This window comes from Natrix helvetica (genome assembly GCF_964273705.1).
Source record: "Natrix helvetica genome assembly, chromosome: 3".
NCBI classification, from domain to species: Eukaryota; Metazoa; Chordata; class Lepidosauria; order Squamata; family Natricidae; genus Natrix; species Natrix helvetica.
In genome coordinates, this window is record NC_138549.1 from 31,617,423 (window position 1) to 31,645,371 (window position 27,949).

The 27,949-nt window shown below is 38.3% G+C and overlaps 2 protein-coding genes across 3 annotated transcripts in view; one reads left to right on the plus strand and one right to left on the minus strand.

Annotated features, from left to right (window-relative positions):
• Nucleotides 1-27,949, minus strand: part of RASA3 (RAS p21 protein activator 3) — a 171,364-nt gene that overhangs the window by 135,100 nt on the left and 8,315 nt on the right. The window contains exon 1 of one of the 2 annotated variants that reach the window (XM_081947952.1): nt 4,277-4,513. The exons of the other annotated variant lie outside the window; for it this stretch is intronic. Coding sequence (XP_081804078.1) covers nt 4,277-4,331 — 55 coding nt within the window. The 5' untranslated portion in view covers nt 4,332-4,513. Of the gene's footprint in view, nt 1-4,276; nt 4,514-27,949 lie in introns of those variants that run through there. 2 annotated transcript variants of the gene reach the window in all.
• CFAP97D2 (CFAP97 domain containing 2) lies at nt 10,681-27,909 on the plus strand. The gene is made up of 6 exons (XM_081949456.1): nt 10,681-10,749; nt 13,647-13,874; nt 20,324-20,404; nt 21,683-21,801; nt 23,716-23,908; nt 26,939-27,909. The coding sequence occupies exons 2-6, from the start codon at nt 13,764-13,766 to the stop codon at nt 27,092-27,094; spliced, it is 660 nt and encodes a 219-aa protein (XP_081805582.1). The 5' UTR covers nt 10,681-10,749; nt 13,647-13,763; the 3' UTR covers nt 27,095-27,909.

Here is a 27,949-nt window from a genome sequence, read left to right on the forward strand (position 1 = left end):
ACACCTCCCACTAATTTTTGGGTCTCTGCTGCGCATGCATAGAGGCAGGATGCATGCGAAGGGGTTGCGTGCAACTGCGTGGGGGGATGGGGTGCACATGGGAGGTTGCACACACATGCATGTGGGCGGGGGCACGGGGGGTGAGCACATTGCATTATGGGTGTGCAAGCACACACTTTCAGCACATGGCACCAAAAAGGTTAGCCATCACTGTACTATATTACACTATATTATACACACACACATTACTGAACTGATAAAATTTTTCAAAAGCTCAATGATGCTAAATTGAACTTTAAAAAAAACCTTTTGTATTTACTTTAATGTTAACACAGTATCTCTTAAATTCATTTACTTGCCAATTTTTGTAAAGAAACAGATGCATACTTTCCATCTTAGGTCAATACAATAATATGGAATAAGGGCAACATGGCAAAGGGAAGTTCCCATCCTTTTGTCTCCAGCTGCAACTCCCTGAACACAAAATAAAAAGTCTGTCCTGAGGATTGCAGGAACCTCAGGAAAAACCCAGGATATGAGTCAGGAGTAACTATGAGAAGGGAAAAACTGGAAATTGCCATTTACACAGTACAAAGAAGCAACTGCTGAGTTAACTTGTTTATAGCGTATTTTTAAATAATAAAATTAAGACATATAAATCCTTTGACTTTTTTTCCCTATTTTGCTTCAATAAAAAATAATTACAGTATATAAATGAAGCAAATTATGAAAGAGGTCTTTTTTTAAAAAAAGGAGCAAAGGAAAATGTATCTCAGGATAGAAAAAATAGAGCAATCATATGAACCAATCTTCTAGATTTTTTTTTAATCAGCCCTGGAATATAATGCACATTTTTAAAAAAAGCTTCTTAATAAAGATCTTACTATTTAACAGCAAGCGTGGGGGGAAGGAAGCGGTTTTTGCCAGGATCATCACAAGGGTGAAAAGGATTACATTTCACTGATCCATGTGCTGTTGTCCTAACGAATATTTTTCAGCGCTATTAATATTGGCATCCAACTGTAATTATGCATTTCAATTTGTCTAGTTTAGGCCCAAACTGCTTTAAAACAGGATAAGACAATATTTTGATGCCTGAAGACTATATTTAATTATTGGGATGGGAAGATGAGAGCTAGGTTTTAGGAGGTAAGACTATTTTACATACAGATATCCTTTTGAGTTCTTGTAGGTGGTTTGGGTTTGTTTTAAAACTAAGTGGAGCCTATGTAAAAGTACACACTCCAGGGCTTGGCCTAGTTGCTTTCCATTACTAGAGAGCAAATAAGGTTTGGAGGCCAGTCAAAATGAAATCTGGGGCTCTCCCCACTCTTCTTTTAAAATAAGAACTCCAGTGACAAATGAAGTAAGAGGGTTGGACATTTTCATGAGTAATTAGAAGTATAAGAATACAAATTATCTGTTTTGTATGCAGCTCTTTCTGTACTTCTTCCTCTATGAACTGACCCAAGATTTCTGAATTGAGATAGGAAGAGTCTGAACATTAAAGGAAAATGGTTCAATTAATCTTCATTGGACTTGGCTTACAAATTCTAGTAAGACTACATGCTTTTATTCATTTTCATTCATTCCATTTGTACAGTGCCAAATCAACTCCAGATTCACAAGTGGTTTGCCATAAAGACCAACAATAAAACATCCACAGAACAAAGTCCAAATTTATTGTGAGGCTTATATTTTACTCCTCGGTAAAGTTCTTTTGACACTTTGTTGAGCAGACCCATTCATAAAAAGTATTTTACACGAGTCTTCCTTTCTTTGTAATGCAAATTCTGAATTATTATACTGGATTACCCACATTCTGATGATATGCAGTTAACATCCCAGCACATGCTTATATCCAATATATTTGAATGCAATTCTTATACTGTATCCCTTAAGCATTTCCTGAACAAAAATATAAAGGTTGTGGAAAGAATTTGAAATGTGGTGTGAGGGTAGGTGCAAAGTATATTAGCACCCTTTCTTAAAACGCTAATGTAGCTGCATCTAGAAGGCTTGCACAGTTACTATAAAAGCTATGCCACTTCTGTGCATTTCTGTGTACATGTACAAATGCTCTGCTTTCCTGGAAGTTCTGCTGGAAGGACTATATGTTGTGTGTAATATAGCCATAGATACCATCACACCAGCCACATGAGTCCTTCAGAGGACACATTGGTTTAATGCCACTAATGCAGGTGTTTCACTTATATTAGCGCACTTTGTGAAATATCCTTTTCAAATATGTTGCCCAGCCCTAGCAAATAGATACTTTCTAACCATAAGTTAAGCACTGTGGTTAGGTGAACCAAACAGAATCATCCCACTAGATTTAGTTTGTTGTTGAGTACAGCGTTTGACCTCTAATGTACAGTCAGATCAATACCAGCAAATTTTTATCTACAGCCGTGACATACTTACTTTTTAATGAAGTAGTCTGGAAGTGATTCACAACAGTCAAAATAATGACACATCCTTCAAGCAAATTAAATTACTGTGTGTGACAGGCACGCAATTATATGGCGTGCTGTGAAGAGTTAATAAGAGACTGAAGGATTATCAATTTGGAATATAGGGAAAGTTGTTATACGAACACTACTGATTTTAAATTCCTTTTTTCAGAATCTGTGTATGCACTAGGCCAATCTTAATACCGTTTGTCTAAGTACATTCCTTCAATGATATCGATGGAAGTTTTTCAACAAATTACAGGCAGTAATTCAAAACCGTCATTATCTAAAAGTATATACTTTTTTAATCTTACAAAATCATCTCAAAAAGTTTTAGAGGACTAGAGCAATTGACAACAGCTTAAGCAAAAAGCATATGTAGCATGGGGTAAAAATGAGCATGTTTGCTATTACCCCATCATGTCCCAAAATATATGAAATGTAAGTCCATTATGTGGTTTTTTTAGCAACCAATTTAAAGAACAAAACACTTAACGGCTCTTCTCAAAAGCATTAAAACGAAATACTTGCTTTGCAAAATATCCTACTGTAGCCATGTAAATATTTACTGATTAAACAAACTTAGTTTGATTAAACGTAGTGTGATTTACAACTGGATTAGACATAAATAGTGCCAAGTTAGAAAGTTCCAGGTCTAGATTTTTTTTATAAAGAGAAAAAAAACCTTAAATAATAAGGTTTAAAGAGGAACAAAAAACTGGTATTTCATCATGAAAATACTGTGCCAACAGGAAATGGCAATTAGATTGGCAGCCTCTGAAGAATTATGGGATGCAGGAATGCAAAAGGAATCATAAGCAGTGGTGTAGTTATAAGATCATATTGGGTACTAGACATACAGCATCAGTAATCAAAAGAACAGGATAAACTGTTCCTTCTTTCCTTCACAGGAGTCTCTCGGAAGAAAAATATGGCAGAAGCAGAAGAGGTACACATGAGAAATAACAAATGAAAGATAATGGTCCTTGGAACATCTCTCAAAATTTTGTGAATGAAGTGGCAGGATGGTACAATGCAAGTCCCACACACACCACCATTGGTGGCAGAAAGCATGAAAGGGCTGCACGGAGGTGCCACGAAAAGAAAGCATTCACAACCCACCCCAAAAAGGATCATCAAGGAGTTGTGGAAATGATATCGAGTGAACTGCACCTCAGCTGTCAAAAATGAACCCGCGGAGTCTTCGAGCAGAGCTTTGTCAAACTTGATCATCGGAAGCCGCAACTAACTAACTACATATTAACAATCTACCTAGAGATCTTAGGAGGAGAAACTCGTTTCGGAGCGCCTGGCTTCAGCCAAGAACCCCGGATTGGGAGCAGCAAGAGCTGGGAAGTCACACTTCGCACGGCAATCCCGGCAGGTTTTCTGCTGGGCAAAAGGGCGATTTTTTTTCCCCTGCTCGAGGCTAACTGGCAAGTCAGCCTCTCCTCCCGGATTTCTCTCTCCCGCCCGCTCCTGCTTCGCAGCATCCTCACTTCCCTTGGCCGCCACCATCCTCCCGCAGCACGCCCTTCCCGCCGCCGTCCTTGGACCGAGGCTCGAAAAGTAGCAAAGCCCGGGCGAAGCGACGCTTCGGGCCCGCCCCGCGCAGCCGAGGAAAAAGCGGCGGGTTCTTCAGGTTCCCCCCTTTCTGCGGCCAAGGACTTCGGAGAAAGGCAGGGGAGGCTTAGGAAACCTCCCGCGGAAGGTCCGCTTCTGCCTCCCGGGGCTGGCAAGACCGTCCCCGGCGAACATGGCAGGAGGCTCGCCCCGCGCTCCCTTTGTTGCTCTGCCGCCTCTCTTTCCCCCCCGCACTGTACCTATTTTGATCCGGACGCTCTGAAACACCCGGAGCCCCTCTTCTTCCACCGCCATGCTTGCAGCCGCGACGGAGAGCGAGCCCGGCTCCGCTGGGCTGAGAGGTGGAGGGGGGGAGAGAGAGAGAGAGAGAGAGAGGCGCCGCCGGGCAAGTGCAATGCGCCACGCGCCCCGAACTAGAGGGGGAAAAGACGCACGACCGCCCCCACTTCGCCCCCGCTGGGGAAGACGAGCGAGAACATCTCCAGCAACGGCCGTCCCCGCCCCCCGCCCTCTTATTGGCTGACAGCCGGCCGGGTGGCGCTCCCCATTGGGCGTGCCCCGGCGGCCCGCTCCCCATTGGAGGAGAGGAGAAGAAACAGGGAGAGATCTTGTCGCGCAAACCAAACAGCTGGAGAGAGAGCGGCTGAGGCGGTGCGGGCCGAAGGGGCCGGCGAGTTTGCCAACGGCTCTGATGGACACCGGAGGAAACGGCTTTGGCGGCAATGCCTTGACCGGCGGTCCTGCCTTGCCATCTGTCGCGGCTGCAGCCTTCAAACCACTTCCTGGTCTACGCGGCTCCTTTATATTTAAGGGAGCATCCCGAATTAGAAGCGCGCTTTTATCCCGCGGGGTGGTGCGCGAATATCTTTCAGAGCCGCTTTGTTATTGTATCGCTTAAAGGGGGGGAAAAATAGGCATATGCGTTTAGTGATGCACTGGAGCTCTCTCTCCAGTCTAAGATTTGTGCTCAAGAATTGACTTCTCTCCCACAAAGACTCAGACTTCCTCCGGAAGTTCACGTTAACAGCAGAATAGTCAGAGCATCTCTGGGGACCTCCTGGGTACCAGATATAAACGACAACCAAGCTGGTTGCCTTGTTTGAAAAGGACCTGGAACTCCCCCCCCCCCCCCGTGCTTGTTTTAATTGCTTAAATAGTTAAATACTGCAGAGGGCCACAGAGCGTAAGTGGTATACTACTGACAACTCTTTTCTTTACAAAGTTTGATTGAGTGTTTTTAAATTTTATTCTCAGTACTGGCCTGTATGACGACCCTCTAGTCTTTTATTTGTTATATTGAAAATGTCTTACGCTCCACGCTAAGTTGTGATTTAACATCCTAAACCAAAAACAAATCACATTATAATTTAGTCCGATGCCTCAGCCTTGCTTATTTTATGATGTCCTCTGTTAAAAATCCTTATACAAGGACTTACTCATAAACTAGACTTGAATATGCTTACTCTACCTTTACAAATTTTAGTGTGATCTCACCATAAAAACTGCTACAATTAAAAACATCAACTTTAACTGTATTTTTACATAACTTTTTTTAATACCCACCAACATTTGTTACAATTAAGCAAACACACCGGATTCATCTCACGGGTCATTTGCATGAAACATTAAGGCACACACTTATTCTGGTAAACAATGCTTAGCCACCCACCCACCCCAAAAAATAACATTTTCTAAAAAAAGAAAAAGCCTTTTAAATGGTGTGTTGTGTTAAATTAACATTAGCATTAGAAAATAAAGTGGGGAAAAACTCGTTTTTTTCTTCTTTTTCTGTACATTTTTCTTTGTAGAAGTCTACCTTAGATTCAAGGTCATTTTCCTTTCTGGTAAAATAGAGCTTTTAAAATCATGTACCAATAGATAAAGCACTTCAAGCAATCAGCAATTTAAAAACATGAATGATTCATATAGCTGACATTGGCTGGCTCCTGCTAGGTGTACACTGGATGAAAATACAGGGTTGTTGTTACACAATATCCTGGGAATTCTAACTCTTCCAGCTTCTCAATTCAAATAAACCAGATTACCCAGCAAAGTTGTTTGCCAGTGATTAAGCAAGAGCTGGTAATAAAATTAATAACATTTGCAGTAGTTATCAACTAGTTTCTATCCTCTCTCCACAACTAGAGGAGAGATCTCACCATCATCGTGTGAGATAGGTAGCAAACAAATTTAATGAATAAAATAAACTTTATATTGGGATTACCTCCAGGATGTATCAGAAAATGACTTATCCAAAGGTGCTATTGTCTGTGGATTGCCTATCCTGCTTAAGGTGATGCATAACAAAAAAAAAAGGATCTAGTGCCACAATTTTTAATTTAACTATATCTTCAATTATTTTCTAAAATGCTGTCCTGCTGGGACAAATGATACCATTTTGTTTTACACATCAGGTTATATTATGGTGTGTCTAATCATAATTTATTGGATAAGCCACAATGTCTGTCTTCTCAAGAGGTAAAGTTTAAAATTATGGTTTATAAATCATGCATCTATCAAACCCAAGGAGGTTAGTAAAAAGTGTGGATTTAGCCAGAGTAAATATAGACAGAAAGCATTTAACATTTGTATTGTGAGGATGGGGGGAGAGATTGTAATCTTGTTTGTTTATTAAAGCAAAGAAATGGGGGGAAACAATCAAATATTTTGGAGCTACAGCAATAAAATAAACTGTTGCAATGTCATCAGCACAATACGTGCTTAAAACAGAAATTTGAAGATCGTCATAAACATTTTAATGCAACCATTAATATACTTGCCTGGCCATTGTCCAGAACCTGGTAACAGAGTCTGAGATCACATCTTGCTAACCCAACAACCAATAGGTAACATCCCCAGAGATGATATTCAAAGGAAACTCTAAAAATGGAGCAAAGCTTCCTGTAAAGCTAGAGGCAGTTTAATATAGGCCAGTGTTCCTATCTCATCTTCCGTGTATAGATGAGACTGTGCTCCTGCTAGTGGAATCATTTGATATTTGTCCTCTAGGAGCATTGAAAATAAAATGCTGAAATGTGCTAATCTGAAGGCTCTTCTACAGTTATTTGAGGTAAGGAAAGAGAATAGCTAATTTCCCTAGGTACACCCCAATTTGTTTGTACCCCAATGTCACCCAGTCTGACAATCTAGGCGTATGCCCTAAGATACTGCAGCAATTGCCTTATTCCACATCCATCTAGCTAATTAGTAATATCTTCCCAACAGTCAATATTGCTGTCTTCCTTACATTCAAAGACACCAGAGTGAGGGTACAGGAAACAGTTTTAATGATGAAGTCCTTTTATTGGGAAGTCATACTAACTATACACTAAGCTACAATATAATTTTTTGTGCCAAGATGTGATGTCTACTAAATTCAAATGTAAAGATTTCTAATACAATTATTCAATTGTTCTGGACCAATCAGATTCCAAATATATTTCAAAAAGAAGTTATAAGCAATGGAGAGCCAGTATTGTCTAGTGGTTAATACATCAGAGTAGAAACTAGGGAGTTTATAAGTACTAGTCCTGCCTTAGCCACAAAGGCAGCTTGGACCAATGGATCAATCACTCTCTCTTAGCTCACAATGTCAGGCTTGGGCCCCAAGACAGTTGGTCAATCCATTGCAACCAATAGATCAACACTTAGTTGATCTGAAATAAAGTGGACCCTCTACTTGTGGGAAAATAAAAGAAGAAGAAAAATAAAGCAACTGCAGCAGGACATAGGAGAGAAAAGCTATTTGTTCTAAGAAGGCATGATTGGGTATCTTTTTTTTTAAGGAAAACATTTAAGAAAAACAAGAAACTTCTCTATGGACTCATTCAACAGATCAAGCACTGCCTAACATAAAATTTACTTATTGGCCCCTATTTAGGAGACAACATTTTACGGGGAGTTTGTTTATCTCTTCACCATTCTCTATCCTAGAAACAATTAGATGATTAAGTCAAATAATTTAGATGGCACCCTAAAGGGATTGTTTCATTGTTATTTGCAATCTTAGAACTTCTTGTGTTCAAATTATATGGGATTCTAAAGCCTAAATTAGACAACAATGAGCATTCCACAAAGTACTGTTTTCTTCTGTGACTCATTCCTACCAGGCAGAAACCACTTCCTTTCAATGAACTACTGTACATGAGCGGTTTCCCTTGAGAGGAAGTAAAGAGATTTTGTAATTACAGTACCTTAACATAATGGCAACAGCTAATAAAAACCAGTTCACACATAATTGAACTAGTACACATTTCCAGGTATTAGACCTTTTTAGCCAAACAACCAACATGTCCAAAAGGTACTTTTTTTCAAGAGGAAACTGGACTTTTTGGTTTTTCTTTGAAGACAAAAAAAGTAAATGACCATCTGTCTACAAGAAGTATAAATCCTTCCATTCCCTATGGTCCAGTCAGAGCTGAAGAAGTTTCTTGAATGAGAAGCGAAACGTCTTCAAAGAAAAACCAGAAAGTCCAGTTGCCTTTTTAAAAAAGCACCTTTGGGTCAACCGTGACCTGGATGACTGAAAATCTCCATAGACAAACAACCATCATGAAATGTTAGATTGCATGTACATACACTTGGTACAAAAATATAGATTGAAATAAAGCATGGACATTGATCATTTTTCTCTCACTATTGTCTCCAAGAGGCTTCCCACATCCTCACATCACTTCTATCTCCATTGTGTTAGAGAGGCAATGCATTTCATCCATCTGCTGGTAAACTGCAAATCTGTTTTTATTTGGAATATTCTTATTTATGTCATTTTAGGAGATCTAAGTGAATGTATATGATACCAAGAAGCAAACTAGAAAGGCGTACAACCTTTCCTGTATTTCCTGTTAGGCTGTGTTCACATAATATGCTAAACTGTGGTTAACTCTGATTTGCTAATGCAACATACATTTTATAAAACCATAAACTCAATAGTACTTGGGTCTTCCCTCTGTAGTCCGAAACCATCCTTAAAGTGAATGAAGCAATTTCAAAAATTAACTTCTGAATTTAGACCAACTTTTCCTATTCAAGTGCCAAAGGGAATGCATTGAGCCCTTTCCCTCCTTAAATTTCCTCCAAAATAGACAACAGATCCCCTCCAGTGTAGTGCCATCAATGTTTACTTAATCCAGGGGTGTCCAAACTTGGGAACTTTAAGACTTGTGGACTTCAACCAGTTGCTGGCTGGGGAATTCTGGGAGTTGAAGTCCACAAGTCTTAAAGTTCCCAAGTTTGGACACCCCTGACTTAATCAAACAAGAATAATATTACAGCATAAAGTCAAGTCTACACTGACCTGTATTTCTCAAGCCAAACTGTGGAAAAATATGGAAACTGCTTTGATCAGTCAGTGTTTATTAACCTCTCATTTGGCTTCCATGAGGTACTTCTGAAAGCGCTACTCAGCCCTCAAGGTCATTTATCAAGCAACGTTCCAACTATTAGGGTGCCAATTAAGACTAACCTTTGCACTGCTTCTGTTCAGCTTCTTCATAAAGGCAATACCCAGACCATCTAGATTTTCACGTATACATGATACATGATTGTCAGAAAACATATTGCCAACTTGTTTTATATCAACAGTGAAGTAATTGTCTTGAAATTCCATACACACCTGTAAAAAGCATTGAAGGCATTTGCTCAATATTGTAAAGAAAATTATGTGTAAATAAACTACCATAAAATCAAAACCACCCTTTGGAGGTTTTGCTTTTGCTTGTTGGAGTATGAATAAGAAGAAAATTCAGCAGTATCCACGTTTCATATACCTGGTGGCAGGGACGTGCGGTCAGGGGAGGCAGGGGAGGCAGAGCCTCACCTCTCTTCATGAAATAATAGTATATAATATTATATACTATATATATATATATATATATATATATATATATATATATATATATATGTGTGTGTGTGTGTGTGTGTGTGTGTGTGTGTGTGTGTGTGTTTGTGTTACACATATATATATGTGTACTAGTCTCCCTTTATTTATTTATCAGCACAAATACAACATATATAAAATAATATTATATACATCCGGCCGGCCGCGCCCGGGAGCTGCGGAGGCAGAAATGTTGTCGGCGCTCCCAGATGACGAAGCCACGAAAGCGACTGGGGAACGACGAGAACCTTCCTGCCTCTGCTGGATTTTGCGCGCTCCTCGCGACTGCAATATGCAGTTGCGAGGAGCGCGCAAAGTCCAGCAGAGGCAGGAAGGTTCTCGTCGTTCCCCAGTCGCTTTTGAGGACTGCGGAGCGCGAGCCGTCGGAGCACGCTCAGGAAGGCGGGGAATGGGATCACGTTTGCTGGAGGCTGAGGCAGCCTCAGCCTCCAGCACATGTGGTCCCATTCCCCGCCTTCCTGATGACGTCACCAGCCTCACCAGTCATAAACCTCACCGCACGTCACTGCCTGGTGGCTAGGTTCCAGATCTGTGGCTTTAAAAAGATCTGTGATGGCTAATATTAAGCCATGATTTGTTTAATAAATCAAAATTGGCTAGGTTCATCATATAAGTGAAGCACAAACAGATGTACCACATTATGGACTGAGCCTGAGGTAATGTGCAAACCCATCCATGAAAAAAAAAAAACCTCTTACACAATTACAATTACAAACATTTACAATCAGAAGTCAGAAAGTGTGGCTCAGATCCTGCTTTCAGCTTTCTAACATGGGATCCTGAAGGCTACCCAGAGGAGGTGAAGACAAAAAGGTTAATCTTTTGTTCCTCCCCCCACCCCAATTAGGAGAGAAAGGGAAAGTTTTTTTAAAAAATCAAAATTCCACTCTCTAGCAAAAATAGGGATGGTGCAACATATAAATATGCACATTTCCGCATCACATGTAAATACAAAAATGGAGTGAACATGCAAGAAATTAATGGTTGTTTTGAATATCAGAATTTGAACATGAATGAAACGGTAGCTCTGTTAAGAGAATACCACCAGGCTCAGAAGCCAGTTCTGGCTCATGAACACTTATATGACCATTCCTTTGTTCAGGGAATCTAATGGCTGCACATTACAGGTGCTAAGAATCCAACGAGGGGAGATGAGGAGGGGGTGGGAAGAGAGAGTTGAGGGTATTAACTATCCTTTTGAAGATATACACTGTGAATCTGGTCTTTCAGATGTGGAATGTTATTAGCTAGAATAGGTAAGCTCTAATATAAGACGTTGTTCTAAATATGCTGTAATGTACTGTATATATTTCTTGTCTATTCATCACATCAAATCCACCATTAATGTTCTGAGAAGCAAGAGAGAAAGAGCAAGAAGAAAAAACAAAACATCAGCCTCAGCATTCTTGACAGGCATTTAATCTCTTCCTATAAAGCATTCTCATTCCACCAGACAGATGCAATAAATAAACTGAAGACACATGGCCAGGAATGCCATCCTGTGCTACAGGCCAGATCTAAAACAGAATTGAAATATCCCTCCAAGTGTGTGGAGAGAAGAGGAGGAGGAAGAAGAGGCAGAACTTGGCAAGTTACGAAAATGATTGCCCAGAGACAAAACTGAAACGGAATCTCATCCCAATCTAGAAACTCAGAATTTAATAATTAGGGTAATGTTTGAAATATCAAATTAGGCCTGAAAAAAATAAAAACAACAACTATTTAATAGTAAAAATAATATCTACCGCAAGCTAGACTTCTGCTTACCAGTGAATTCATGCTAGTTCTTATAGCTGGGTTTTACATATTATTCATAGTTTAATGGGTAAATCTCATAACTATTTGGGTTTACAGAACATTTTAAGCCATACCCTATTTTTAAAGCAGAATGGCTTGTTTGCTATGTACAACATAACTAAACTATATAATGACTTAATACAACATGGGAACCCCCTTCTATACAGCTGACAAAATAGGAATCACTAATTTTCAGGCTAGAGAGGACTTTTCAATAAACATACTGCATTTGCTCATGCTCAAAGAAACCTCCAATTATCGATTAATTCAGAAAAGTGGGACAAATAAGCCATGAGTTTATGTTCAGAGCATAGATATACAGGGACTCTGAAAACTTTGCTCTATACAGAGCAACCATTGTGTTGTTGTTATGGCTTCTTTTCTGATCTGCCATAAATATTTTAACCTACCTGAATCATGTCAGAGAAACTTCTCGGTAGTTGGATTCTGAGAAAATGGTTAAGGCTATGGGAAGTTATGATTTACCACAAGCCTAGTGTGAAGTCTCGTGCTCTTAGCCTAAAATACTTCAAAGAGCTGCTGCAGATAAAGCAAAAGTAACAGGAAAAGTATATACTACTTCTTAGAAAGGAAGAATGAATAATATTCAATATATTTTTAAAATATCAGATCTTTGCCTGCATTTGTTTTTCAAATACATGCTGTATGCACAGGTGAGTGGTTTTCCAGATATTATTATGGCAAGAAATACGTGTATGTTGTAACAGAAAACCAATGATTCTTCTGGGTACTTACTTTTCATAATTATTTGCAATAAGTCTGGATCAACACTCAACAGCTTCAAATGCTCTGGACCCTAATATAAATAAGATGTATTGTGATTTAAAGGTAAATGAAGACAAAAGTTTCCGGTTCTAACATCAATGGTTCCTGACACTGAGACCATTTTCACGCAGAACATGAGGAAATCTGATATAAATTGTTTTAGAAAGTAGAGTATACCTTTATAGTGCTATACCATTACATATATAGTTCTCATTGCTATCTATTTTTATTCCGTTCAATCATGCATGATTCTCAGGGACTGCCTGGACATGTCCTTGCAGTTTTCTTGGCAAGGTTTTTCATAAGTAGTTTGCCATTGCTTGCTTCCTAGGGAAAAGAAACTAGTCCAAGGTCATCCATCTGGCATTGAGCCTAAGGTGAGACTAGAACTCATAGGTTTCTAGTTTGATGTCTTAACTACCACATCAACCTAGCTCTCACCTACGTTGCTATTCAGATACATGAAAAGTAACATATGACAATTATATGCACTTGTATCTGATTTCATGATAAAGCCTAAGAAGTTAAGAGTTTTATTTGTGCAAATTCATATTTGTCTACAGTGTTATCAAATGTATTATTACCTGCTTTGTTCCTTTTCTTTAAATTTGGACTGCTAGCAGGGGTGGGTTGCCATATGACAATTATATATGCACTTGTATCTGATTTCATGATAAAGACTAAGAAGTTAAGAGTTTTATTTGTGCAAATTCATATTTGTCTACAGTGTTATCAAATGTATTATTACCTGCTTTGCTCCTTTTCTTTAAATTTAGACTGCTAACAGGGTGGGTTGCTGCCAGCATGCGCAGAACATTGAAATAGAACTAAAAAACATGCTGGCAATGGCATGGGCAACCGGGGAACCAGTTCGGGGGCATGGCCAGCCTGCCATCCCTACCAGTTCGGCAACCCAGGCACAATTTCCACTACCGGTTTGCCAGAACCCATGCGAACCGGTAGCAACCCACCTCTGACTGCTAAGCAAGATCGCAGAAATGTAATCGTTCCACTGATCAACATAATCTAAGATATTGTTTGGATCTTTGTACTCACTTCTTAGCACTTGTCATTTCCCCCACTTAGTGTTTAAAATGCTACCACCAGCTATTCAATTTTTGCTACAGTGATGCCATGACAACTCCCACGTGACCTGCTGCAAACACACCACTGTTGTTAGAGCTTTGCTCAAGAAGGTTCCAGCTGATGACTCATACTCCTTGAAGGAGTCCAGATTTAGATATATGTTAGGTTGTTTTAAGATGCATCGTGCCTACCAGCCAATTCTGCCGTGTGGCAATAAATACCTTCAGCAGAAGTGGGACAAAACTACTTATGAAGAGCATAAGAGAAAGGTAAGCATAACTTTTTGATAACTTAAAGCCATATGCACAAAGACAAACTTGTTGAAAGGAATAACTTTGTGCTCTGCCAAGGATAGGATCTGTTAGCCACCTCTTACCTTCCTGTTTATAGGTATTCTCTGCATGCCGTTCTTCCCAGCTTCATATTTTAAACTAAATATAATTTTAGTACTCAAAATTTAGGTATAAAACCCCTTCCAACCTTAAAATACTTAGGGTAATACTTTTTTTTAACCCTAAGTAAAAATGTAACATTTCCCAAAGTATGACTATTTTTTATATTAGTTTTTTTGGAGATAGTTATTAATTTCCATGATGAAACAGCATTAAAGTGATTAACCAATTTCATTTTATTTATTCTGTACAATGACAATAAAGGCTATACTAATCAATGGCATTTATTAATGGTCCTTTTTCTATCACAATACTTTCCAAGAGATACAGCACCACATGTCCATAGTGGGGGGAAATACATACCCTACATCACTGTCCATTTATAAATAAATTGTCTAATGCAAAAAAAAAATCATCAGTGCTCAAAGGATACAAAATTTTATTATAAATAAATTGATTTTATATAAGTAGCATTATTATTACAATTAGTATAAATATGTGTGTGTGTACATGTGTTTGTGTGTGTGTGTGTTTTTTTTTCGTAGATTTTCACGGGTGTAGGTATGCTGGTCTTGTTGTATTCAGGTCTTTTCCCATGTAAGACTGAGATTGTCTTGGTAACGTTTCGGCGAGGTCTCACTCGCCATCTTCAGGCTGGGAGTAAGACCTTACCGCAACGTTACCAAGACAATCTCAATCTTACATGGGAAAAGACCCGAATACAAGACCATCTTTTGTGTGTGTGTGTGTGTGTGTGTGTGTGTGTGTGTGTGTGATGTATGTTTTAAAATTAAGATGATAGGAAACATATCCATGAATTTCAATTCAAAGATGTCCTTGATTTTTCCATCCTTTTTAAGATGAAAAATAATCCATTGATATTGATTTCCTTTATTTTTGAAATTTACAAGTACTAGTAATCATAGCACTGGAGTAGCAGGATTATAGAAAATTTAACATTTACAGAAATATTGTAAAGTCCTTTTACTCGGCAAGTGAGCACACTTACAAATAAGCACTGGAGATCGTAGGTAGCCCTCAACATACAACCATGATTGAGCCCAAAAGTTATATTGTTAAGTGAGAAATTTGTTGAATTTGCACCATTTTATAACTTTTCACACCACATTTGTTAAGTGAATCACTGCAGTTGTTAAGTTAGTAAAATGGATGTTAAGTTAATCTGGTTTCGCCATTGATTTTGCTTGTCAGGAGGTCACAAAAGGAGATCATATGACTCTGGGATACTGCAACTGCCATAAATGTGAGTCAGTTGTCAAGCATCTGAATGTAAATCACGGGACATGAGAATTCTGCAAAGGTCATAAGTGTGAAAAATGGTCATGTCACTTTTTTCAATGCCATTATAACTTTGAATGGTCACTAAATGAACTATTATAAGTCAAGGACTATCTGCATTCCACATTGGGCTGCAACATTGGGGACCACAGGCTTAGAGAAAATTCATAATCAATGTGTTGATCTGTTACCTTCTGATAAATGTGCTCTTTCATGACATTACAATATAATTCATCTTGATTCTACAGCATTTAACTAATTATTTCTTAAGACTGATTATAGTTCTCAGATCACTTCCGGTTCCTGCTGGCGATGGACGTGCTGTCCGCCGCTTGTCTCCTTGGTTGGCTCCGTAAGGAGCACAGGGGGCCTTGGAGGGGTCCCCTGCCAAAGGGCGGCTTGCTGAACCCCCCCGGAATCGGCGGCAGCTGGCGGGGGTATTTTCAGCCTCGCCTAGGAGCCGGGGAGCGGAGGGGGGGTTGGGACAGCTTTGGGCTGTCCGCCCTTTCGCTGAATGGGCTCCGGGAGGAAGGAGGTTATCCAAGGAAGAGTGGCTGAATGCTGGGGGGGGGGGGAGCCACCCTGATCTCTTTAATCGTCATTAAAGGATAAGCAGCAGACTACTGTAAGTTCGTGTTCAACTTATTTGAAACTGAAGATTAGAGGGGGGTGTTTTTTCTCTTTACCCCCCCCCCTCGGATTAAGCGGCATTTGAACTATCTCTCTCTATATTGGAATGGAGAGAGAACAAAGGCTGACTCGTCACTTGAACGAGCTATGTGAGAAAGATCGCTATCACAATTGCAAGAGATGATTGCTGAGCTGTCTTTTTTTAAAAAACCTTATGGAAACCTCCGTTCTTCTCCCCGTGAAAGGAGGAGCTAAGATGGCTCCCTTCCGTCTTTGTTTTTGCCTTTTGAAACTACCTTCGAAAAAAAACACCTCTGGTATTGTTTTATTACCATCTCTGAGGGAGACCGGGACCTCTCCTGTTACGTGGTCTACCTGGACTTTGATTATTTGACTTTCCCCTTTCTGCTGTGCCTCGGTGTCTTGGAACAGTGAAGGAGAATTAACTCTTCGCTTTCGGATTTGCCTGCCTCCTTGGACCGGCACAGCTGAGCAATCCGCCGATGCCATTTTCTTTGTAAAAGACTTATATACATCTCTGAACTTAGACAAATGGAGCCTAAGAAACCACCAACTGGCAAGTCATTTTCGGCTCCTCCGTCTGCCACCTCCAGTCCAAGCATGCAGCAAATGAAAATTACCTCATTGTTACAACAAGAAGGGTCTGGAGAGAGCCCGAAAGAGCTATCTGTTACCCAAATGTTTCAAGAAATTATGAGGGGTCAAAATGAGTTGAAAAAAGAGGTGACAGATCTTAAAGATGAACTCAGAGGTGTTCAACATCATATTTCAGAAAACAGAGAATTATGGTGTTGGGGGAAGGGACGGCTGGGCTAGGGGAGGAGGTTAAAGCAATCCGGAAGGGAAATATAAAATTGGAAAACTTCATGGCAAAAATAGAATTTGAAAGAATGTCCTTTTTTCTCAGATTCCAGAACCTACTAGAGACAGAAAATGAAGATCTTAAGGATATTATGAGTACAATTTTAGCAGAATATATTAAGAGAGACAAAGAACAGTTGTGGTGAGATATGGACCTGGTTTATAGGATTAATTCAACATATGCTAGAAGTCATAATGTTCCAAGAGAGGTACATGTTAAATTTCTCAGGAGGACCACAAGGGATGAGGTGCTTGGGGCCCAAAGGGAGAGACCACTAAAATATAAAGATGAAGAAATCACCATTCTTAAGCAGATTCCGAAATAAATAAGAGAAAGAAGGAGGAAGTATTCCTCCTTATCAAAGAAATTATACAATAAAGAGTTTGATTTAGATGGTTATTGCCAGAGGGAATGTTGATCTTTTGGGAGGGAAATAGGATTAGAATTAATGCAGGAGGCTGAAGCGTTCATTAAAAAACATTTCTCTCTCCTAGAGGACGAACACAGGGAAGGTAGTGAAAAGGGTAGCAAGGTACAAGATATGAAGGAGGGGGGGCTGTGGCTCCATCTGGGGACAGGGAGGAAGGAGCAATATTGAAAAGGCTCAGGTCACAAAAATAAAAGTATTTGAAATATTTGTAATTGTTGATATACTAGAAAGTGACAAACGAAAAATGATTGAACACATGGTTGATACAATGTAAAATAAGATTCTGTTTTTTGCTTATCTTTTATATCTTGTTTTTAATATTGTAAAAATTGTGAGATTTGGAGGGATTTCTACCACTAGCGTGGGAGCTGCCAAAATTTTCTATACACCCCTTTACCTTTTCCCATAAATGTTTAAAAACCAATAAAATTCTTTTAAAAAACTGATTATAGTTCTACTTTATCATTATTCTGTTCTTATTTAGGTCTTAGGCCTTTTAAGGTAAACGATAAATAGGCATCCTATAAATATACTGTGTCTTTTAAGAACAAATGTAAAAACTAGCTTTATGTCCATAATGAGCTACAAGATAGAAAATGGTTATACCTGTAGAGGACATAAAGGATCAAAGAGGAATAAATAGGTGCTAGATAGGGGCATGAAATAGAGAGTGACCATTATAAGTGGAAGAGACTGGGATATCGAGTGAGCTAGAAATATGATGATGATGACAATGACAATAACGATAAAGAAGGAGGAGGAGGAGGAGGAGGAGGAGGAGGAGGAGGAGGAGGAGGAGGAGAAGAAGAAGAAGAAGAAGAAGAAGAAGAAGAAGAAGAAGAAGAAGAAGAAGAAGAAGATGACAATGACAATAACGATAAAGAAGAAGGAGAAGGAGGAGGAGGAGGAGGAGGAGGAAGAGGAGAAGAAGAAGAAGAAGAAGAAGAAGAAGAAGAAGAAGAAGAAGAAGAAGAAGAAGAAGAAGAAGAAGAAGAAGAAGAAGAAGAAGAAGAAGAAATAATTTCATGTATCTGTATGCAACATTCATCTCAGTTCAAACCCATTAAATTGTAATCCTATGAGTAGAATCCTGGGATTAAGAGCCACTAAACAAGTATGACTTACTTCTGAGTAAACATACATAGAACTGTGTTAGTCAGATGTCACTATTTTGAGACATCTTTCTGTAGGAAAATTTTCCAGAAACAATGAATAAATGTATGAATGAGTGAACATGTAATTTAGCTGGGAGTAAGGTGCCCTGAATTGTAAAAAGATATATATGTACAGATAATGTTACTATATTATGTTATATTACTATATAGTGTTCAAAGCCCTCACAATGTTTCGATACAAGTAGTCCTCACTTAACAACTATAATTGGAACCAGAATTTCTGACCCTATGCAATTTGTTTTGTGACTGCATTGTTTAGCAATGGCAATTGCCATCATCAAGCAAGGATTTCAGGTTCTTAAGTGAGGACGTTCTCATGACTTCCTGTCTGCCTCCAAAAAGCACAATCAATAAGACAACAAAGCATGCCCGTCACAAGACCTGGGTGACTTGCAAGAAGGCCATGGGTGGGTAAATGACTGCAGTGGTGCAGTGTGAGCATGGCCAGGTGGAGGGCGACAGCTACTAGATGTGGGAGACGGTGCCAGTGACTGCCATGGCACAGCAGAAACATGAATGGGAAGGGGGGCTATTAGGTGGGAGTGCCAATGTCTGCAGCACACCACACAAGTGTAGCTAGTTGAGGGGTGGCTGCTGATAGGTGAAGACAGGGGGTGGGGCTAAATGCAGATGCACACTATTCAGCCACAGAATATTGTACACCATAGTCAGACTCCTCAAGAGAAAAAGTTGCAGCAGGAGCAACGTACAGGAGCGAATTGTGACTTTCCATGCCTGTTTCCCCATTGACTTTGCTTGTGGAAAGTTGGTTGTGTGATGATGGTGGGATGCTGCAACCTAGTTAACAAATACTTGGATCATTATCACATGACCACCAAGAGCTGGAATTGCCAGAACTTTAACGACCAGTCCTAAGCACCACTTACTCAGTGGTATTGTAATTCTGGTCACTAAATTACCGTATTTTACAGAGTATAAGATGCACCTTTTTCCTTCCTAAAAGAGGGTGAAAATTTGGGCGCATCTTATACACCAAATGTAGCCCCACCTACCCACCGCCCCCCACCCTTTGTCCTCTGCCTCCCAGCAATTTACCTCTGTACAGCAAATGGAGAAAACGGGACTTGCGGAAGTAGCAATAGGCTATGGCAATCCCTGCAGCCTGAAACAGCTGATCATCGGGAGGCCCATGCTTAAACTGAAATTGAAAGTGAAACTTGCTGTTTGCTGCAAGGAGGCAAATTGCTTTTTTTTCTTCTAATCAGGCTAAACTGAAACAGACTGCTGTTTGCTGCAAGGATGTAAGTCAATAATTATAAATGCCTATAGAATGTTCAGATTATTAGACTTAATTTTTAAAGACTGCTTTATTATGGTTCTAGACAACTTAACAAAATGAAGAAGCTTTTTAAAATAAATACCGGTAATTGATCTGAAGAGGCCCAATGCTATTGTATCTTCTTTTAAATAGCAGAGAATAACATATATTTCCAGAAAGCCACATCAATTTTAACAGCATCTGTACAAGTATAGTCTGAAATGTAACACCAGAAACAGCGTATATCTTCTGTACTATTTGCTGTTTGCTGCAAGGAGGCAAATTGCTAGGAGGCAGAGGCAGGTTTTCCCCCCTTGTTTTCCTCCCCAAAATTTAGGTGCATCTTATATTTTGGAGCATCTTATAACCCCAAAAATATGGTAAGTGAGGAATATCTGTAATCCTGTCACCACATTAGAATTCTAATTGCAATAGAGAGAAAAAAAGTGGAGAAATAATTGTTGCTTACTAAGAGCCAATGGGTTCTACTTCAAGTATTAAACAAATTTGGGAGTTTCAGAAACTAAACATCAAACTGAAAGTAAGAGCTTTATTGATTCATTCATTCCAAGTGAAAATTAAAAACAAAAATTAAACACAAAATTAAACACATTTTTTAACCTGTTGCAGATCCTGAGAGCCAAGCCTGTGGTAGACACATCTGCTCCTCCAACATATGGACATCTTCACTTGAAATTAAGAAAACTTAAGGTATGCTGCAATTTATACTTTTCTGTAGCAAAACCAGAGACAAGAGGGCTTAAAAGATCATGAGGTGCACTATTATAATATAAACATTTATGAACTACAATCAAAATATTTTTTATTGTGTCTTTTTAAAATTTTTGTATTTAAATGTCAGCTTTGCAAGATTTCAATGAGACAAGAAACACATCCAGGAGTACTAGCTGTATCTTCATTGCAAAGTTACATTAATACAATCTTGCAAGACTGAAAGTTCTCTCATCTCTCATTTTCACTGTCCTGAAAACTAGGTTGGTACCTTTTGAGACACCTTTGTAACTTCATCTTTGGACTCTAACAGAGGTTTATCATAATGTTGTACAGGCAAACTATCTTTCAAGTCCTTACGACATTTTCTCTTTACTCCCAAGATCATCCCCACGTACCATTACCTCAGAAAAACGTACCATTTGAAGCTATCTTAAAAATACAAATCTAGCAAAAACTAAGAGAGGTGAATTACTTAGGAAGAAATTTTCAAGATACTTCTTTTGCTAGCTGATGTGAATAGTGCATGGTCTTGCTCTGATCTGGATATAGGAATTGAGTGGAACTGCACTAGGTCAAATACAGTGGAGGTTGTCCATAGTAATTTTCAAATACATATGGCTCCGAATCTCATTTTTGAACACTTCAGGCTAACATGTGATTTGATTGGTTTTGGCTTTGTGTAAGGTATGTAGTATGAATCTAGCCATTGTTTGGGAACTGTGCCATTTGGCTTGGTGTTTTCTGTGAAATACACCAAGCAAAATATAGATATGTCATGGGTAAAAGAAATAGTGTTGATACAGATACTGAGTCAGAAAGAAATACAAGCAGTCCTCCACTTAAAACCACAATTGAGACCAAAATTTATATTAAGTGCAAAATTTGTTAAGTGAGTTTTGCTTTATTTTATGACTTTCCGCACCACATTAAGTGATTCACTGCAGTTGTTAAGTTAGTAACATGGTTGTTAAGTAAATATGGTTTCCTCATTCACTTTACTTGTCAGGAGTTCGCAAAAGGGGATCACATGACTCCAGGACACTACAACCGTCATAAATGTGAGACAATTGTCAAGCATCTGAATGCAAATCACGTGATCAGGGGGATGCTGCAATGGCCATAAGTGTGAAAAATGGTCATAAGTCACTTTTTTCAGTGCCATTGTATAGGTAGTGTTAATGGGGATGGGGGGAGGAAAATATTAATTGGATATAAACATAATGTATTAAAATATTCTTTTTTTAATGCCTGAAGCTTGATAAGGACCGCTTGTCTACAATAGAACGAGATAACCATTTGTTACTAAAGAAGATATCTTACATCATGAAGACTGAAGGAAGAGTAGATAATAAAAATGAATATGTAACCAAAAGGTAAGGTTTGGAGTAAAAATGATGAACAATTATATAGCTGTAATAACTGCAATATTATTCTACTTGGGGCCCTTCTGCCTTCTGGCTGTTGTCTCCATAGTCCATGGTTACTAGACATGTATACTTTCCAAAAAATATTATGTGGCTTACAAAGTTAAGAGATCAAATAGCAATGCGTTCTAAAACAAATCTTACATTTTCCCAGATTTGACTTCCTAATTTCTGCTACATCAATTGTTAAAATGGTGTGAGGTGAGAATTGGGTTAGTGGATGCAACATTTACTTGAGTTGTAGAGGACCATTTATCTGAGCTATAACTTGCATCATTTCATCATTTTTGCTGAAGGTTTCAGTTCAGCTTCCAAATAATTTAATAAATATTGCAAATGTTGGGAAACTGCCAACCAGACTGCTAGGAGCTGGAGGTTACAAGTGGGGAATTAGCCTTGTGTCCCTGTGCAGCTACAAGAAGCAAAACCAGAGATAAGAGGGCTTAAAAGATCATGAGGTGCACTATTATAATATAAACATTTATGAACTACACTCAAAATATTTTTATTGTGTCTTTTTAAAATTTCCTCTCCTCCCCCTACCCGGATTCATAAAACCTTATCTACTTGTTCATGGGGAAGGCAAAGAACCTGGGAGATTCTTGTAATATAAGTAGAAATCAATGAGGTTGCTGAGTTAAGCTATTCATGAATGGCTCTGATTGCTTGCGGTTCATAGCAGAGAACTTATTACTCCATTTATTTGGTGCCAGGGGAAAAAAAGAGAACTCCAGCTTTCACTGGACTAATAAAAAAGCCCAGCCAAAAAAAAAAAAACCATAGGATAGTTCAGGGGGAAAAAACATAAAACATTTCTGCTAAGTTTCAAACTGCTAACTTCCTGTGTACTATATTATAACCCCTATGCTATTGAGACATTACTGCAAGTGTAACAATACTATAATTACAGATTAGGGATATTAGGGAGCTAAACCAGGGAAAATCAAGACAAACATTCTAATGTTAAAACTGGTTGCTATGGACTATATAGGAGTGCAATAGCTCAGCAGTTAAAGATACTGCACTTCACTGAAAAGCTGACAGCCCAGGGGTTCAAGACTTGAGTGTGTGTGACAGGCTGAGCTCCTGTTACTTGCTCCAGCTCCTATCCACTTAGCATTTCAAAATAATGCAAATGAGAATAGTTAATTAGGCATCACTTATAAGGCAACAGCTTTCCTTGTCCCCCAATATATAGTCATGCTGGCCACATGAGCATAGAAGTCTCGTCAAACAATGCTGACTCCCTTGGTTAAGAAACGGAGATGAGCACCACCCCATAGAATCAGACACTACTGGACAGGGGAAACATTTACCTTTATGCACTGTATGCATGTATATGCATTTTGATCTAACTATGCACACGTTTTTGAAAAAGTATAAATAATAAAAATAAGAACTATTTTGATGATAACTACCAGCCTAATTAAGGAGACACTGTCATGCAATACACATAACTAGATCAGTTAAAGTTCATTATATTAAAACCTGAGAAGGTTCTTTCTAAGCAGTTCAGTTCAATAGCCCAAGATAAAGTTTTAATATTTAAATCTCGGGGGGAGGGGGGGGGGCTTTTCAGTCCTTGCCAATTTGCAGTATTTTAGATGTTTTACATTAGAACTTCCATCATCCAGAGTCATTGTGAAAGGTAAACAGTAGTGCGAGCTACAGCAATGTGACAGTAATAGAAGAGGGCTGTGAATTCAGTTTAAGTTAGCTGAAGGTGCTTAGTGTAGAGCAGTAAGAAGAATTTATTTTCATTTGCCTTTCTGAAGATAGGACAGAATGCATTTCACTTTTAATGCTTGAATGATTAATTTATTACACAGAGCTCTCTCCCCCTCCTCCTCCCCCTGCTTTTAGTTTAAACAGAGAAAAACAAGAGCAAGAATTATTCAAAATAAACCATGAAAATTGTGCCATTTTGGAAAGAATTGCAAAGTGTAAATCTCAGTACAGTGTCCAGAAATGGAGCGAAGATTGGCAAAAGACTAAAAACTACATGAGCAGTATTACAAGATATCCTCAAAGCCCTTGTGAGTTGCAGATTCAAAAGGTAATTATTGCTGCTAATTATATACATACCACACATTTCTGTTGATCTGTGTGTATCTCTAAGTCTTCTGTTGCTAAGCTGTACCTCTTGCAGTTTTTAGGGCAGAAGAAACTTGTGTCAATGAAAACCTGGAAAATTCCATAGTTGCTCCAATAGGTGTGGGAAACCAAAACCATAATAGAACTGAAGTATCCTAACGTATATATTAGTTATTTATTAAATTTCAATATCTGCTATTAACAACTTGAATAACATTTGCTAAACCCATGATAATTTAGGTAGTTTAGTGGATTGTAATGGCAACTCACTTTGTTTATAAGAGATGGATTTAAAAGATGCTAGGAAACATAAAGTATGAATAAACGGGATATAAAAAGCTGCTAACATGAAGATTAAATGAATTTAATCTGTGACTCTATTTTGGTTTATTTAATTACTATTAAATATCAATGTAATATCAATTTAAGGGATGCGGTGGCTCAGTGGCTAAGACGCTGAGCTTGTTGATCAGAAAGGTCAGCAGTTCGGCAGTTCAAATCCTTAACACCACATAACGGAGTGAGCTCCCATTACTTGTCCCAGCTTCTGCAGTTCGAAACCATGTAAAAATGCAAGTAGAAAAAAGAGAGACCACCTTTGGTTGGAAGGTAACAGTGTTCTGTGCGCCTTCGGCATTTAGTCATGCTGGCCGCATGACCACGGAGATGTCTTCAGACAGCGCTGGCTCTCCAGATCGTCAGGAACGACTAGCACATATGTGCGAGGGGAACCTTTACCTTTCCCAATGTAATGGTATCGTGAAAAACATAGCTAAGAGAATTCAATATACAAGGATACAACCAGAAATGGATTTGGATTTGGATTGGATTTCTTGTGGAGACCCTTAAACTCTGAATAATGGGATGTTTGGATCCGGAGGAAATCACCGATCATCTCTGTGTTGTGGGATCCAAGGAGTCCCGAATTAATTTTTCCTGCCTGCAGCATTGATCGACCAACTGTGAAAGTGAATATTTCAACTACCTCTTATTTTATTTTAATAAGAAGAAAATTATGGCAGATGATTACATACATATATATATCCCAGTAAGGGTATGGCTAGCTGATGAGAGCTAAATAGCTCGAAATAGATCTATACTAATCTCCCTTTATTTATTTATCAGCACAAATACAACACAAATATAAAAAGGCAACATTAAAAATAAAAAATATGGTTTTCTGCCTGGATGGGTTTCTGTAATGAGCCGAAGGACAGAAAAAGGGAGTAGTGAGCTTCCTCCCATATTTTGGCATACCAGGGGTTGTAACATACATACATACATACATACATACATACATACACACACACACATATATATATATATATACATACATACATACATACACGCACACACATATTTTACATAGGCACAAATTTGTCTCATTTGTAGATTCTTATTTTTGAAGTTTGTATCTTCCTCTAAAGATCAAGGCAACATGCATGTTCTTGATTCTGCCCCATCAGACTACTAGAATCAGCCCTTCCTGTGGCCTCCCTTGCCCTTCAGCTGCCAAACGGTTCTTCCAACTGCTTGATCATTTAGGCTGCGCATCTTCTCCGCCTTCTCCTTTCTACAATCCGTAAAGGATCTTTTTATGTTTTCTCATTAAATGCTGACAAAGTGGAAACTTTGTGGGGAATGAAATGAAAATGAGGCAGACATTCCTGCTAGAGGAGAGGGTGGGGTGGATGCTTTTTAAAGCAGGGGGAAAAACACCCATAGGAGAAAAGAAATAAAGTACCAATGAGGAAAAAAAAGGGAAGGCATTTCAGTTACAAAATGAACAAACAATCCTTGTATTGGCCATATTTTGCATTATATGCATATGAAAATAATTGTTGCTTCACAGTATTATTTTTGGTAATTCATAGGTGTTAGATTGGGTAATGGATAGGCACACACAGGTTTAACGGTAACAACAGCTCTTTATTAAGTACAACAAGTGAGAACAATCCAGCGAAGGTTGAGTCTGACAGCAGCCCTTTTATAGGGAGCTGTCAGACCCTTCGACCAATAGGATTAAACCTCTGTTCCCTCCGGAACAGAGGACCTTGGTGGAAACCACTGTAGTTAGAGCAAGTATCTAACAATAGGTAATGACTGATCCTTTTGAGACTCTCATTAAGGGAACATTTTAAATCAGTTCAAACTGATGGGCATGGCATCAGGATTTGGAATGAATCCACTGACTAGTCATGTGAAGCTCCATACATAAAAATTTGCACATGCATACATTTCACTAAGCTTAAGAGTTTGGGAGTTCCAAGTTTTGGAAATAGAAAATTAATCGATGTTTTTATATAAAATATTATTTGCCTTTTTTTTCTGTCCAAAATAACATATCAGTAGCACTGAAATTATGCAATCCACTTACTTTTCCCATCCCTCTAAGGTCAGATTTTATGTATCCAAGTAATACCTAAAATCCTGGTTTGCTTTAAAGATCAACAAAAGCAATTCTTAGATGTTAGAAGCATGGGAAGGCACTTTCCTTCAAAAGGATTTTGAGACTTTTATCTTCATGCAACAAATATCTTGAAGGGAATAAATGTGAAGTTGCAATGCTTTCTCTGCTTTACATTAATCCAAAATCTCAAAACATTTCTAAAGCACACATTCCTGAGTCAAGGGTCTGAAACTTGTGCAAGAAAGCAGAGAGAATGTAAGTAATTCCCAAATCTGTAAATACTAACACGTTCAGTTGAATTGTAGTTCAATTAAAATAAATTAAACAGCATTGGGACAAGATCTCAACAACCAGAAAAGCAACCAGAAAAGCCCCAATATTGTCAAATCTTGCAGCTGTTATAGTTGTATTAGAATTTGTATTAAAATAAGCAAGTTAATCGAATTAAAATAATTGAGTAGTTAACTTTTGGAAAATTTGCAAAGATACTTGAAAATCCATTTTTTTTTTTGTTTTAAGAAAATAAAGCTATTTTAAACTACTCATTTATCTACTACTCATTTACCATTTATAATCACACAGGGACAACATAAGAAAATGTATAGAAAAAGACTGAAAGATAACAAACTGAAAGTTGAACATCTGACAGATAACCAAGAACAAGCAGTAGAACTAATCCACCAAGACAAAGAAGTGAGTGAGGATCATCAAGGAGAAAATCCAATAGAAAAAGCTTAATTTTAATTCTTGCATTGGCAGTTCAGACAATGGACATTACACGCTTGAATTCTTGATGTATGGATATAATTACTGGGAAATTACTATAGTTATAAATCTTAAATATGTCTCATAGAGGAATAATGTTCACACCAGTTATTAAGTATGAACGTATTATCAGGCTAATTAGGCTGGCCATCCTAAGTCATTTACATTAATGATAATTAATTTACAAGAGCACTACTTAAGGCTGAATATTATGTGATAGCCAGAACCTTCTTTTCTAAAATAAATGTAACACAATAATAATAAAAACTACAACAGGCTGGCTAGCTGACTAGACAGATATTTAAGGCTGTGCTAAAGTGTGTTAATAACAGAAATCTCTTATGTGAATTATACTCTCAGTATGCTAATATATTAAATAAACAATAGCTTATTAATAAAACAATTTTGACGATCAGTCATATTTTTTTACATCTTCTAGTGCCCTTTCTTTAAAAGTATTCTGAATTATACTGTCAGAACGGTGAGATTCAGAAATGTGCCATTTTCTGTGCTACTCGTGATGCAATCCAATGCTTTACTTGTGTGAAATATGAATTTAAATAAAAAATTTAAAAAGTACTATCTATTGTTGATTTCATAGATAGTACATCTATGAAGTTCTCTTGATAACAATGTAGAATTTTAATGTATAGACCTGGAATTCCCAGAGGGTTTCTTATTTTAATATTAACTTTATCTTTTCAAAATCACCACTGCCATCTAGCTGGACGCAGAGGATTAAATACACATTGTATGCAGTTAAACATACTGTATATGAAGTATTTATCTGGTTAAATAAAATGGATGCAGGTTTAATTACAAAGTAGA